The 16,412-nt window shown below is 41.2% G+C and overlaps 1 protein-coding gene across 2 annotated transcripts in view; it reads right to left on the bottom strand.

Annotated features, from left to right (window-relative positions):
* The window catches only part of HECW1 (HECT, C2 and WW domain containing E3 ubiquitin protein ligase 1), a 495,956-nt gene that overhangs the window by 246,780 nt on the left and 232,764 nt on the right, over window positions 1–16,412 (bottom strand). For both annotated transcript variants that reach the window (XM_004383962.1, XM_012557718.1), the window contains one exon: window positions 14,968–15,075. In XM_004383962.1, the coding sequence (XP_004384019.1) occupies window positions 14,968–15,075 (108 nt within the window). The remainder of the gene's footprint in view (window positions 1–14,967; window positions 15,076–16,412) is intronic.

The raw sequence follows: 16,412 nt of genomic DNA, 5'->3' as shown, positions 1-16,412 counted from the left end.
TAGTCAATGTCACTGAACTGTGCATGTAGAAATTTTTGAAACGGTGTATCTTTGGCTATGTGTATTTTCACCAAAAAAAAATAAAGTTGAGAAGTTGGAGGGTTAATGTGTTGTGGGGTTGTTAACCAATCTCACAAAACAACATGTGTACTAATGTTTCATGAGAAACTATTTGTTCTGTAAGCCTTCACCTGAAGTACAATAAAATATATATAAAAAAAAGTAAAGGTAAAATAGTGATGCTTTCAGACAAACAAAACATGAGTTTAGTTCTGCACTAAAAGAAATAAGAAAAAGAGCTCTTAGGCAGAAGGAAAATTATCCCAGACAGAATACAGACTTGAGAGAAGAATGAAGAAAAACAGAATGAGGTGGAATCTAAGTAAGTCCCTACTTCCTGATTTGGCTACTGTTTTCATGGAAGTGTTCACTTTCTGAAAATTCATCAGCTTTGTGTTTAAATTTGTGCACTTTTCTATGTGTGTGTTGTATTTTAATAAAAATTTTACCCAGAGTGCTTAGGGAAAATTCATGGTCTTAAATGCATGTATTAGAAAAGAATAATGACTAAAAACCAGTGAGCTAAACAACTATTTCAAGAAATTTGAAAAGGAACAGCAGATTAAACCCAAGGAATATAGAAAGGAAATAAACATAAAAATCAGGGCTGAAATTAATTAAACAGAAAACAAACATACATAGAGGGCCAAGAAACTCAAAAGTTGGTCTTTAAAAAGACTATTAGATGGAAAAATCCTTGGTGAGGGATAGATAAGGCATAAGTAACCAATATCAGAAATGAAAAAGGGACATCACACAGATCTGATGACGTTTTGCAGTCCCTCTCTTGTGACAGAGTGGGCTTAGTCGTCTCAAAGTCTCCTAGGAACATTCAGGCTGGAGGCTAGGGATCCCAACTGCTCTTTCAAGGTGGATTGTCCTTTTGGCCAAGTACAGGGGTCTCCATGAGTTGGAGTCAACTCCACCATGGCAGCTGACAAGGGGCTTCAGAGCCCGGCCACCAAATTAAAGCTGCCGGGAAGTGCAGCTAGAGGGCGCTGCAGGGGCCGCACTGATGAAAACCCCACGGAAGGCAGGAGCAAGGAGCTAAGCTGGAGATGGAAGAAAGTCTCGTGCGGCACAGGACTCTGGGAAGGAGGCAAGCTGGGTCTTCTTTCAAGAGTCCAAATCTTGCAAGAATTTGTTTTGTGGGTTGTCAGGCCACTTCAATCACTTACATCTGTGTCAAGGACCCAGCACTTCTGTTTAACTGGTTCTGAAGTTTTAATGTTCATTTTTGGTATTAGGCTTGACCGAGATGTATTTTTTTTCAATTTAGGAACTGTGTGATTAGGTTAGTAGAAACGGTGGGCCTAACAGTAGATTATTTTGACTGTTATTTTTTTTTCCATGCTCTGATATGCTTTTTACCTTTTCTATTACTGATTTTTATAAAGGATTACATAATTTACTGTTCCTCCTCTGAAAATTGTTTCTTAATTATTATAGTACTTATCTTTTCCTTTGAGCAAAGGGTCAGTCAGGCCTTAAAGTTTTAATTTTCACTAGAAATTTATGTTCTCTGTTAGAGAACATGAACTTAAAATAAGCCTCTTTTTATCCAGAGGTAAATACTGATGAGAATAAAGAGATATAAAGACAGAGATTGAGAGCTGAGATAGAGATAAAGACAGAGAAATTGAGAAGTTTTAAATATAAGATATGTCAACTCAACGGCGCTAACAACAAAAACAAATATAAAGGATAGAAGTTCCAAGAAAAGGCCTTGAATCTAAGGTTCAAACTTCTAGGATTTGTATAAAGATAGAAGTGCTCCATATACCATTCTCTGGTAGAGGGTGTAGTATTTATAACTGTATTTTTCCCCAAGGATATGGGAGGTAGTGCGACACAACTACTCCCTTATAAGGTGAGTTCTCTGGTTTGAGTTTTTAGCTCACAGGCCTTGAACATCCTGGGAGAGACTGGTGTTCATTCTGGTGAAGCTGAAACAAAGATGATTTTCTTCTTTTTCCTTCTGCTTTTTATCTGCCCACTTCCCTCAGGTAACATATCTGGCAATAGCAACGGGAGTCTAAATATGGACCAGGTTCTGTAAACTCTGATTTTGCTTGGGTGGGACGACAGAAACAGGACTTAGATTAACAGCTGCTGCAATGGATAAGGAGTTATTTGCGATTTCTAAATTCTGTGGGTGTTGGTGGGCTCTGAAATATTCTTCACTCTCTTGAATCTTGGGAGAGTGGGGTACATGAGACACAGAGGACTGGATTAATAAGATTTTGGCGGAAGTTTTGTACATTTTTATATTTTGGGGGCTCTGAATTCTTTCCTGGTTGTCCAAAGCTGGTGTAGACAATGTAGCTGGCATGGTGTGAAAGTGGCCTTGAAGTTGACTAGAAAGCTGTCTTGATTGATCACAGAAAATTCTGCGGTAACGTCTGAACTGTACCCAGTTTAGGAGGCAGAGGAGCTGTGACAAGCCCTGGGTAGCACACATGGTGAGCAGGCAAGACTCCCCTATGTTCATGGATCTCTGTCCTCACCAACAGCCGCTGCAGCTGTGCATGACCATGAACTTGGCTGAAAGGCCCAGAGGGTCAAAAGAGGACACCCTTTTAACTCAGTACTGAAGTCACTCCTGAGGTTCGCCGTTCAGCCAAAGATTAGACAGGTCTATAGGGCCAACAATAACACACAGGAGGGACGTGCTTCATAGTTCAATCATGTATACGAGGCTAATGGGCACATCAGCCCAAAAACAAAGATGAGAAGGCAGGAAGGGACAGGAAAACTGAACGAATGGAAACAGGGAACCTGGGGTGGAGAAGGGGAGAGGGTTGACACATCGCAAGGTTGGCAACCAATGTCACAAAACAATTTGTGTATTAACTGTTTAATAAGAAACTAATTTTCTATGTAAACTTTCACCTAAATCACAATAAAAAAAAAAGGAGAGAGAGAGAGAGAGAGAGAGAGAGAGAGGAGTATAAATTAGCATCCACTTTCCAATCCCAAATGAGGGAGGAGTGGCTAAACTGATTGGTCAGGCTCCTATTGTGGATAGTTTACCAGAGAGCAGAGTCCTGTACTTTAAAAGGGGCACCTCTCTGTCAGCTCCTAATTCCAAGAAGTTAGATAAGTTGACTCTATTTGTTTTGTGATACCCTCTTGCCATGTGGCTGACCCAGGGACCACTTGGCCCCCTCCCCCACCATATTTCTCTGTCTCTTCCTCTGTCAGGGACACTCAACTCTTCAGGCTCACAGGCCAAGGCGGGGAAAGACGGAGACCAAATGGTGGTTGTCCTTGAGCATAAGTTTCATACTTCCTGCACAAAGGTGCTGAGTAGTAGCTTAATTAATCCATTAATTAATTAAATAAATATTTATTAAGCTCCCACTCCAAGGGGGGGGATGCTACTAAAAGTCCTGGTAACAATAACAAAATATTTTAAAATGTTATCTAGGTGTTGAAATTATGGATGATTTTTTTTACTTTAATCTTTTCCTTCAATTTTCTAGAGGGAATAAATAATACTTTTATAAATGCATATACAGATGGAATTCATACACGTAACAATTATATGGAAATGTGGAAGATTCTGGATTTGCATGTGAGAAAGTGATTGAAATCTTGAGTAGCTGCTGTTTTTTAGTTTGATTTTCTCTCTAGCTTCTCATGTTGGGACATATTGTATACCCCTCAGAATCATTTTGGATAGGAGGAAGGTAGTAACCATCTCGACCTTCCTTCTAGACCTTTTTTTGGTAGAATTTGGTATTTAATCTCTTCTAGCCACCACATTCTTGGGTTAAGGTGACCTAACCCAGTGATGTCTGGATTCCCAATCTGCTGCCCAAATAATTCCCCTGCCAAGCACACTAGGGAGGTAGTGCTCCCAACAATGACTCCTATTGCAAAGTCCCAGTACCCTGACCCTAAGTGGGACTAGCATTTTTCTCTGCATCTCCACCCTAGTAGTGGGAGCCCTCCTGGCCTACATCATGGTGGCCAAAAGAGCAGGCTTTGAAGTCAGACTGCCTACGTTCAAATCCTGGTCCCACCATCTATTGCTGTGAAATGGGACCAATTGCGTTACCTTCCTGTGCAAAAGATTCCTCATCACCACAATAGAGAAAAAATAATATCTACCACCTAGGGTTTTCATGAAGATTAAATGGGGCACTTCATGCAAGGCGCCCAGCTTGGAGCCTGGCTCATTGGGAGGGTTCAAAGAATTCTAGCTGTTGCTATTACTATTATTATTCCTCTAATCAGGTTAGCATCCTGCCCCCAATGACAGTGCAGTGGTCGAGGTCCTGTCACCCACGCACAGATGCCCCAGCGAGGGCAGAGCCTACCCTCCTGTGATGACCGCAGCCACCTGCATTCCCATCTGCTGCATCTGTCCTTCTAATTTGGTTCCATGGTAATGAGTGTTATTAAACTCCCCACTGAGCTTGCTATGCCCTCCAGACGCTGCCTCACCCACCTGGCCCAAGGCTGACACAGCGCCTTAGTTAGGTTGCTCTCCCTGGTCTGCCCCACATATTCTTCTGCCAGGTTTGGCCTCCCTCCTCCCTCACCTGCCGCCTGGCTTTATGAGAAAGCTTTTATGTATACCCAACTCAGGAAGATTAAAATGGGCGTCATACTCCTTCCGTATATTGTTGAAGCCCTCTCCAGAGGCAGAGATAGGGAGGGCCTCAGTAACCCTGCTTGAGGTTTCTGGTTCCATGTGTCTGTGCCTCTAAGTCAGAGATTAATTTTGTATATAGCACGGATTTGCATGGCATGGAGAGAATCTATTTTTTGAGAAGTTCTGATTTTTCTCTAATTCTGGATAGGTGAAAATCACTTCTGAGTTCTTCCCCAGTTTCCTCTTCTTATTTCCATTTTTGTGGTTAGGAAAAGGGGCAGTGTTCAGCACAACCCATTTCTTCTTCTCTCTCCATTCCCCTCCATTTCACACACCACCCCCTCAACACACACCAAACACACACCACTCAAGTTATCCTGTCTCTAGCTGGTCAAGTGCTTCTAGGAAAGACTCGTCTCATTAAGTATTCTCTGGGTCCTGTTCCTTCTGTTATGGATTGAACTGTGTCTCCCAAAGAGGTAGGTATGATGAAGTTCTAACTCAGCGCCTGTAAAGGTCTCCTTGTTTAGAAACAGGGTCTTTAACTATGTTATCAGTTATCATGAGGTCACACTGGATAGGGTGGGTCGTAATCCAACATGACTGGTGTCTTTACAAAAGAGGAGAAGAGACACAGAGACCAACCCAGAGGGAAGACGGCCAGGTGGAGGCAGAGACAGAGATGGAGTTACGCTGCAGCCGTTTAAGCCAAGGAACTCCTGGGGTACCAGAAGCTGGGAGAGACAAGAAAGGATCTTCCCCCAGAGGCTTCGGAGACAGCACGGCCCTGACACGGTGAATTCAAACTCCTAGCCGCTAAAACTATAAGACAATACACTTCTGTCATTTGAAACCACCCACTTTTTGGTACTTTGTTATGACAGCCCTAGGAGACTAATATACTTTCTGACTCCTTAAGGGCCTCAGTCCATCAAGCTTGCCTTCTATATCCTGCATCTTCAACATCCCCATAGGGTCTCCCATTGTGTTGATGCGTACAACCAGATAGCCCTGGGTTCAAATCCCAGCTCTACCACCTATCAGCTATGAACATCAGGCAACCTACCACATCTCAGAGAAGCCATTTCCTCATGAATAAAATACTAATGACACCTACTTCCTGGTGCTCTCATCAGCATAAAACCCCTCTTATTCATGGAGGGACCCCTGGTTAAGAGCTACGACTGCTAACCAAAAGGTCAGCAGTTCGAATTCACCAGCCACTCCTTGGAAACTCTATAGGGCAGTTCTACTCTGTCCTATAGGGTCACTATGAGTCAGGAATCCAACAGGTTTTATTCATGGGTAGTCTTCCCTGATTAACGCCTTGCACAAAGGAGGTAGGTGCTCTTCCTCATAGCACTGTCTTGCTTACTGTAATGTGAGACCCTCGGAGGGCAGGAACCATGCCTTCATCGCTAGATCTGAGTCCTTGGAGACCAGCACTGGGTAGGGTTAATGTAGACATGTGCCTCTGCATGTTCTCTCACTGACGTGGCAACTCAAGATTACTCCAGAACAGTTTTAGTTTGGGTTAATTTATTTGTGTTGATTAAGAGTTTTCATCTCACTGGGACAATATGAGATACATCTGATTAGAAGCCAGCAGCCTCTTTCTGTATTGCTGCAAATCTGAATTGAGTGAATTGATCGTATCTTTCTAATTGTTTTCTGTAACAATGCACAGTCACTTTTTGCATGTGCTATTATTTAATCTTAGGTACTGACACCTCTATGGACTGAAGATCAATTTTAATACCATGTAGATATAGTGGAATAATTGACATGGTGAGAAGTGATTGCATACAACAGTTTGGCTTCTCATGTTGGAATGAACTCATGATAAGTCTGTGTGGGGTTCCATTACTTCTACGTCCCATCTTCCCCCACTGGACCTCTGCCCTCCCACTGCCACATACCGCATTGTTTCACTGGTCCTGTTCAGTCGAAACTGGTGCTCCTTTAGGTTGGCCTCTGGCAGCCCAGACGGTGGCCAGACTGTAACCACAATCAGCCCCTCCTAGTCCTCTTCCTGCCCTTCCGTCCCATGACCAAACCACCACTGAAGGCAGATAGGTTTCCCTTAAGTTGCCTTGAAGGATAGTCCCCAACCCATTTTTATCATGTCATCCTAAAACTGACTGATCAACGGGTTTTTTATAGCACACTACAAAAAAATCTAAGCAACTTGATTTTTCACATAATTCTCAGCTTCGTACTGAGCTCTAGCCCATCACATCCCTCTGTTTCCTTCCCCATAGTTACTGATGCGCCTGACCTCCATGGCTCTTATTAAGCCTGTTTGCCCAACTGCAGCATGTCCCTCAGTCTTGCTTTTTCATTAAGATCTCCTCCAAAAAGTTGTCCCTAACTACTCCATCCAACCCTAATGACTTTTATATTCCACATTTCATTAGCACACAGATGTATAATAGGAAACAATATATCATACGGTACATAACAACATCAAAGAGACAAAATTATTATTGTATGCACATTTCCAACTGCTTCACTCTTGGTCTGCTCCTTCTTCTACCGCGCTAATGGCTTCTCTCTACCAAGATTCCTTCTTTTAGGCTTTTCAAACAAAATTTGGAGGAAAGAGGGAAGCGAAGAAGACCAGCATGAGTATGAGCTACAACCAGAGGTAGGTTTATGAAGAAATTTAAGTGTGAGGGACGCCAGAGAAATGGTGGGCTAAAGGACACAGATAAAAGAGGAAAAAGGATTTAAGAAGCATTGCTGTGGCCCGTATATTCTTTTGTCAAAATTTAAGGAATGCAAATGAGAACATAAGCAATATTAAAATTACTTTGTGATTATTATATAGTGCCATTTGGACCATGATATCACTTTAGGATAGTAGCAAGCTGCATTTGTAGTTGAGTTGGGGGAAAGCACTTAGTTATGGTCTCATTGGAGTTATACAATAAAAATAATATGACATAATAATATAAATATTTATTGTCCTGAAAATGCTTCTATGGAGCCATACTTGTTCCTAAAGGTCAACTTGTGAAGCAGCATAATTGTTACTTATATTCCTTCACAGGTTTATGTCTAGTCTCTTCAAGTAGGGGGCTTATAGCCCATGACCCAAATGTTCATTGTAGTACAAACTGAGACATCTCCTTGGAAATAACAAAGGTATCATTCGTGCAGTCTTTAGCCATCCTGGTTCTAAAGGCTGAGCAGTCTTGGTGAAAATAGGCCCATATTCAAGCAAAAGCCTCCAACAACTGTGTCACCCTAACCATCTGGTCTGTTGACCTGACGAAGTGCCTGAGTCTAATTATGGGTCTGCGTGGGCTTCTGGCTCCTTGTCCTCGCCCTTTCTGCATTGCTATAGAGGAGAAACCAGAAATGTGCCAGAAATGCTAATGAAGGAAGTCAGCTAGTTTTCCTGGAGCCTACTTTTCCTTTAGTGCCCTTCAGTCTCCAGCTTGGATGCAAAAAAAATTCCCCAGAGAAAACTCCCAGAATAAAGCCATGCCAGTCACAGTTGTCACCAAGACACCAATATGACCATTTCCAGAACAGAGAAGCAAAGCTGAATGTAGATTCCCACTTCGACACCTCTCAGTCTGACACATTAGGACAACCCCTAATTCAAAGCCTTCTAATTACAGCAGCGGGCTGATATGGACCGACTGCTTGCTGTACTAGCACATGGCTGGGCACGTCACATGTGCTTTCTCATCTCATTTTAATGGGGTCACGGTGCGTTACCTTCATTTTACAGATGAAGAGATAGAATCTCAGAGTTCAATGGACCACTCCAGGGCAGATGTGAAACCCATATCCCACGGCTCCTCTCGTTTGGGAGCCACCTGCTTGAGGAGGAAAATTATGACTCCCCAACATTTATAAATTTTACCTTACCATGTTCAAGGGGGATACTGTTAAAAACTTAGAGCAGGATGAGTTGCATATATTTTCTTTTAGGTGTAATTGTCCACACAGAAGCACCTCGGAAGAAAGGTTTGGCAATCTACTTCCGAAAAATCATCCACTGAAAACCCTGTGGAGCACAGTGCAGCTCTGACACACATGGGGTCGCCATGAGTTGGAGTGGACTTCACGACAAGTGGTAACTGTTGTGTTTTTTAAATTTTGGATGTGACAGAAAAGGATTAGGAGATGATGGGCTGAAAATGGGTTTGAAGGATGTTCTTCTGACACATGCAATGAGTGACGGAATCAAAGGAGGCAGTAATCTAGGTGTGAATCGAGGTCAGACTTCCATAGGAAATGGAAGCGAGGGCAGAGACTGAGAAGTGGGGTGACTCTGAGGGATTCTGACATGAAAGACTAGGAAGGACATGGTGGCAGATGGTATTGACTAGGAGAAGAAGAATAAGGCAAGACAGAGACTCCAGATTTCATGTTTCACTTTGGGAGCTGTGAGAATGAAGTGACCATGACCGTGATAAGACCACAAGGATGGGGTGGAGGAAGGAGACTCCTTTTGGCTGTAATTAATGGTCACTCAGACATACCACTCATCTGTCAGTTTGTTGTTCTGTGGTGCATTGCATGTGACTATGATGCTGGAAGTTATGTCACCAGCATTTCAAATACCAGTAGTGTCACTCATGGTGGACAGGTTTCAGCCAAGCTTTTAGTCTAAGCCAGACTAGGAAGAAAGACCTGGTGATGTACTTCTGAAATAACCCATTGAAAACTTTATGGGTCACGACAGACTATTGTCCGATATAGTGCTAGAAGATGAGCCCCCTAAGTTGGAAGGCACTCAAAATCCACAGTGGCTCCAACAATGGACTCGAATATACCAACAACCGTGAAGATGGTGCAGGACTGGGCAAAGTTGCATTCTGTTCTACATGGATCACCATGAGTAGGAGTCAACTCAACGGCAACTGACAACAATGGACACACTATTGGATGAAAAGAGAGACACACATAGCAGATTTGGGCCAAAGATCAAAACAAAAATGCCTTCCCTTCAAAATCACCTTGCCATGTTAGTGTTTCTGGTCCATTCAAGCTCTGATTTTGAAGGACTTCTGATAGGACTACATGTCAACAAAGACTATGATAACTCCACCTGAAGGTTTGAAACTGGCCAGCTGAGCCTATCTGCATATATTAAGAAGTAAATAATTGAGTTACTCTAATAACACAGCATTGGAAGATTTTAACAGGATGGATAAAGTTAAGATTTCACCAGTTCTTTTGCCAGTGTTAGAATTTGCATCTTTACAGTTCTCATATTACAGCAATTATTGCTATAGTCTTATAGTCAGGTGCCCACTTGGGGAAAATTATGCCAGAGGAAAGGAAATGATTCAGGCTTTATTTTCTTTTGTATTTTATCATACCTGCAATTCCATGGAGAGTGCAGAAAAATACGTGTTTAGAATGATCTTAATTTGGTGGTACTTTCAAAATTTGATTTAGTTAAACTATTTTAAAAAATCATATAAATCAATAGCAATTACCGAATTCTAAACTGAATCATAACCCCAAAAGAAATGTGCCGTTAGGACATTAGGCATTCTAGGTAATTAGCAATGTACTTCCATTCTCATAAGACACAGTAATAAAAGGAAAAAATAAAGGGGAAAATGAAAAATAAAAATAAAAGGCAAAGCTCATTCTGGTTCATTATTTTAATTTAATCATAGAGTAGAGAGAATAGCCTTCTGTTGTACTTCAGCATTTGAAATCTGGTCATTTGTCAAAGTTTGCAAAATTATTTTTAATTTTAGGAGGGCATAATTTGCCAGTTAGATTAATATGTTCATTACTACCTAGAGACTGCAAAGAATCTTATTTCTGGTTTATAACATCAACTTACGTAACCTTCTGGATAATGGCCTACATTTTACATTTTTAGCATAGTATGCAAGACTTGTGACGCTTTTGTGTGTTAACGAAAGTAGCTGTATCAGAACATTTGTACATCCAATCTCTACTTGTTAATTTGACACTTTCTCAATCATACGTTTTGGAAAATGCAAATTATTTTGCACTAAAAAATTAAATTTATATAGCATGTTATCTATAATTTTAATGTATTCAGACTCCCAAAGCTATAATTCATTATAGCATTTTAACTTTTTTATTTATATATATGTCCTAAGTTAAATCATTTTAACTGTCTATGAACACAATTAAACTTCGTCTTGACAGATGATGACTATTTCATAAATTATATTTGTACAGACTAATATACTCTTAACATGTCGAACGCTCGTTTGATATCTTTGCAAAATACTGTATAAATAAATATCTGCCTTTTTAATTTCATTTTTATCCATTTTCCCAAAGCACTGAGACACTGCTTGTTCAACAGGTACATTCAGGACCAGGATCTTCTCAAGTTTGCACTAGAATATTAAAAAAATCTCACTTATCCAAAGTGCTCAAATTTCAGCTATTTTGAATATACCCTTTGTGAGCCATTTGTTCTTTTACAGAGCACTGTGACTTAACCAACTGTCATTCGATTGTGACAACATTTTATATATTTTATACAGCTGATTTTATACTATGATATCTTTCTAATGATATTTAAAGTGTATTTTCACACTATTGATAAAGATAATGATATGCAGTGATTTGTTATTTGAGATAAACATAGAAGTCCCATATGTCACAGAAATGTTGAAAACTGCCTCAAAAAGAATGACACTATTGCTGGATTAATTTATAGCACACATTTTCCTTTTTTGCACTGACTCATGCAGAATGAGTCGAGAGGAGATTTCAGACTATCAGAGCGCAGAGTGGATTCCGTTTAATGGGATGTGGTTGCCGGACCTTTGAGTTGCTGTTGTTGATAGGTGCTGTCAAGTTGGTTCTGGTTCATAGCGGCCTTATGTATAACAGAGTGAAATGTTACCCAGTCCTGCTCCATCTTCATGATCGCTGGTATGATCACGAACTTTGAGTTATGCATATTGAAATTCTCCCCAATACATTTCCCATTCTTTAATTCTTATCTCCCTAATTCTGAAAAGATAAAAACATGCAAGCTGTGCTCTTGCCTGGACCATTAATAGCTGACACTATACTTTGATCCTAAATTGGATCCTTAAGTCTATTTCTCAATTAGTTGGAACCCAAAGGAAGAAAATAGGTGTGTACTAAGGACTCTCCCACAAACCCTCCAATGTAGGTTGGGACCTACAGTCGACTATTACGTCTAATAATCATTGCTAATGCAAATTTTTATCTTTTTTGTTTTTATTGGAAATTTGAAAGGTGATATTAGTACCTGTAACAGGAGCCAACTTTACCCCCAAGTCATACCCATATTCTTTATACTAGATGGTGCTGTTTGTAGGAGCCCTGGTGGCATAGTGGTGAAGTGCTCGGCTGCTAACCAAAAGGTCAGCAATTTGAACTCAGCAGCCACTCTGTGGGAGAAAGACGTGGCAGTAAGCTTCCATAAAGATTAGAGCTTTGGAAACCTTATGTGGCAGTTCTACTCTGTCCTATAGGGTCGCTATGAGTCAAACTTGACGCCAGTGGGTTTTTAAATTTTTTTTTTTCTTTTTCCGGTCCTATCTGTGGATTCAGAAGAGGAGGTAGAATGATGGATATCATTGCTGATGTCAGATGGATCTTGGCTGAAAGCAGAGAATACCGGAAAGATGTTTACCTGCGTTTTATTGACTCTGCAAAGACATTTGTCTATGTGGATGGAAAAATTATGGATAACATCGCAAAGAATGGGAATTCCAGAACATTTAGTTGTGCTCATGAGGAGCCTGTACATAGATCAAGAGGTAGTTGTTCGAACAGAACAAGGGGCTACTGCGCAGTTTAAATTAGGAAAGGTGTGCGTCAAGGTTGTATCTTTCACCATCCTTATTCAGTCTGTATGCTGAGCAAATAATGGACAAGTTGGACTATATGAAGAAGAATGGGGCATCAAGATTGGAGAAAGACTCATTAATAACCTGTGATATGCAGATGACACAACCTTGCTTGCTGAAAGCAAAGAGGACTCGAAGCAGTTCCTGATGAAGGTCAAAGATCACAGCCTTCAGTATGGATTACACCTCAACATAAAGACAACAAAAATCCTTACAACTGGACCAATAAGCAACATCATGATAAATGGAAGTAACATTGAAGTTGTCAAGGATTTCATTTTACTTGGACCCACAATCACCATCCATGGAAGCAGCAGTTAAGAAACCAAACGACATATCACATTGGGCAAATCTGCTGCAAAAGACCTCTTTAAAGTGTTAAAAATCAAAGATGTCACTTTGAGGACTAAGGTGCTACTAACCCAAGCCATGGTGTTTTCAATCATATGCATGCGAAAGCTGGATGATGAATAAGGAAAACTGAAGAACTGACGCCTTTGAATTATGGTGTTGGAGAAGAATATTGACTATACCATGGACTGTCAGAAGAATGAACAAATCTGTCTTGGAAGAACTACAGCCAGAGTGCTCCTTAGAAGTGAGGATGGTGAGACTTTGTCTCACTTACTTTGGACATGTTATCAGGAAGGACCAGTCCCTGGAGAAGGACATCATGTTTGGTAAGGCAGAGGGTCAGCGAAAAAGAGGAAGACCCTCTACGAGATGGATTGATAAAGTGGCTGCAACAACAGGCTCAAATGTACAAGGATTGCAAGGATGGTACAGGACCAGGCAGTGTTTTGTTCTGTTGTACACAGAGTTGCTATGAGTTAGAACCGACTCAACAGCTCCTAACAACAACAACAAATTTGTAGGGGGAAGAGATCTGCATGACTAGGGAGAAATGGGTCTGCTAGGGTGGATGGAGAGCTAGGGTTGAGGGATGAGGGTGAGTTTATGTTGGGGCTTGGCAGCTGGGCAGAGAGTCTTCAGCTGATGCCATAGGAAAGAAGAGCCACGAAGCTTTTGGGCAGATGATAGCAGAATTGAGTTTAAGGCATTTTGTCTGATATCAATGTGCAGGATGGATTAGACTGGACAAAAGTTAGAGTCAGGGAGATAAGTATAAAGGAAAAGGAAATCTCTTGTTGGGTATTTCAATATCCCTAACTCAAAGTCAAGTGCCAATACCATACTTCTCTGCATTCTGATAGTATTCAGATAGTATTCAGTAGACAGCTCCTGAATGTCTACTAATCCTGCATTTGCCAATGTGAAAAACAGGAATTTGTGTCATTGCTGGGAACAGACACCTTAAGCTTCTGGAGGGCAAACACCATGCCTTTCATGTTCTAAACCTATGGTCCTTGAAATACAGTAGTTATTACAAAATATTTTTTAAGTGAATGAATGAAAACAAAGAGACTTGGGAGTAAAACAAGCTAGGGGATATAATTTTTCTTGGAACCCCAAGACAAATAACAATACACAACTGGCCATCTATCTTTTCCTCTGAGAACTGGGCAATTGATATAGACTATGCTGTTTCTCTTCAGAAGTGCTAGATTGAATGAACACATGCTAAGAACCACAAGGTGGACAAAGGAATTGGTCCCTTAAAGTACTCTCCAGTACCCAAGTGGAAGGGGAAGAAGTTGTGGACTAAGGGTAATCTGTGCATTCCTTCAGCTGTCAAATATAGTTATTTGAGACCCATATAGATACGTCTTCATGCAATGAGTAATGTACCAATATGAGAACCTATGAAAAAAATCCTGCTGTATGTCTGAAAATGGTTTATTTCGAAGACAGAAGAAAATGTTAGAAAATATCTTGATAAAATACATGATGACAAGTTTATACATGCAGAAATGTCAGTAGATCAGGAATCGAAGAAATAGGCTAATGGTAGCAATGTATCATCCTCATCCTGAGGCGCTGTGGCCAGAGCCAAAGATGAGGGAAAAGTGTGGAATACTGCCAATATGCTGGGGCCAGAAGGACTGGGCCTTGAAGGACTGGGTCAAATTAAGCCAAAACTGGAAGGGAACACACAGAAGGGGTGACTATGGCAAAGTTGGAGACCACATGGAAGAGCCATGGAGTGAAAATCAAAGGACAGGAGCCAAAAGGTCCTAAGTCTAGAAGTTTATGAGCATGATCGAAACTTTTCATGGGTGTTTAAGGAGTGGCCCTCTGGGCTGGTTTGGATGGCTATTACTCAGTTGCTGTCTAGCTCACTACTCACTACTGAAATAGTTTTAAGCATCTCATTAAATCTCTATCTCTTTTACACGGTACATTTCTACTTCCTTAGAAATATACCGTGTAAAAGAGATAGAGATTTAATGAGATGCTTAAAACTATTGGAAGCAATGCAACAGAACAAAGAACAAAGCAATTGAATTCCGCCTCACCCACGCCTGCTGAAACACCAGGAAGAGTGAAAGTACTCACGTTCCACAAAGTACGAGCTGGCGTCGATTTTCCAGATGATCTGGCCCTGATGAGAACCATTGACTCCGCGGTTCTTATAATCCAGAAAGTTTTCAGACAAGACTTCGTCTGTATCCCCAGAGGAAGAAAGCAGAGGAGAGAAATGTATTGGTCAACAGCATGTTTTGTTTTGTTAAGAAAACGAACAAACAATAATGCCAGCTCAACAGCAGAAAAAAAAGCATCTGGAATCATAGCATCCTCACACACCATCTAGACCAACGGCCTTTTAGTGCAGGAACCTCCTCTCCACCCTGCAACACCCCTGGCAAGTGACCATCGAGCTGGTTCTTGAGCACCACCAGAAACAAAGAAATAGTTACTTCTATAGCAATTCATTTAACTTTTGAATAACTTTCCCAAACCCAAGACCCAACCTGTTGCTGTCAGGTCAGTACCAACTCATGGCAACCCCAAGTATTACTGCTTCATAGGGTTCTCTTGGCTGTAATCTTTATGGAAAATTGCCAGGCCTTTCTTCCTCAGAACTACTGGGTGAGTTTGAATTGCCAACCTTTAGTTTAGTAGCTAAGTGCAAACCATCTGTGACAACTCTTACATATGTGAAATCTCATGGTTAAAGTTTTCCTCCTAAACCTTCCATTAACTGATCCCCATTCAGAATTGAGGACAAGGCATAAAGAAAACATTCAATCACACTTTCCATTTGAAGACAGTTCTCATGGACTCCACCCCATATCATCTCTTCTCCAGCCTGGACAGTCTGTTTCCTCATCATTCTATGTATGAGACTCATTCATGTATCCATCCATGCCTTCATGGACTCATGCATTCATCTGTTCATTCGATAGATTATTAAAAAGATCCCATTCTCTGCCAAATGATGGGGAAGGTGCAGGACATTGTGTTGGGCAAAATCCATTTGGTTCCTTCTGAACTAAAGCTTACAAACTACTGTGGAGACAGATGTAAGCAGTAAACAAACTATATGTGTATTATTATAAATTGTGATAAAGTATATGAAGGAAAAGAACACGTGCTCTGACAAAGTAACAAGGAGAGGCCAACAGGATGCCAGGGGAGCCCCAAGGGATGAAAGAAGCTCAGGGGTGAAGAATGCAGATGGGTGTGTGGAGGGCAGGGCAGGCATCCAGACATGGTGTGCAAAGCCTGAGGCCGGTAGAGCCTGCTACATGGAGGCACTAAGAGAAGCTGGTGGGTGATCATGCGCGTCTCTCTCTCCTGCTCTTTCTCTGCTCATCACATTTCAGCCCATTGATATCCTTCCTAAAGCCGGTGCCTAGAATGGACTGTAGCTTTCTTGGAGAGAAAGATCCGTGAAGACCCAGCTGGTGATCACCTCCTTGGTCCCAGACACTATGCTATCAGTGCAGACGAAGACAGGGATATGACTTGGAACTCCATCTTCCATGGGACCTGCATGA

Source organism: Trichechus manatus, unplaced genomic scaffold (genome assembly GCF_000243295.1).
Source record: "Trichechus manatus latirostris isolate Lorelei unplaced genomic scaffold, TriManLat1.0 scaffold00114, whole genome shotgun sequence".
In the NCBI taxonomy this organism is placed as follows: domain Eukaryota; kingdom Metazoa; phylum Chordata; class Mammalia; order Sirenia; family Trichechidae; genus Trichechus; species Trichechus manatus.
Note: the sequence above shows the minus strand (reverse complement) of the source record. Positions and strands in the feature narration are given on the sequence as shown.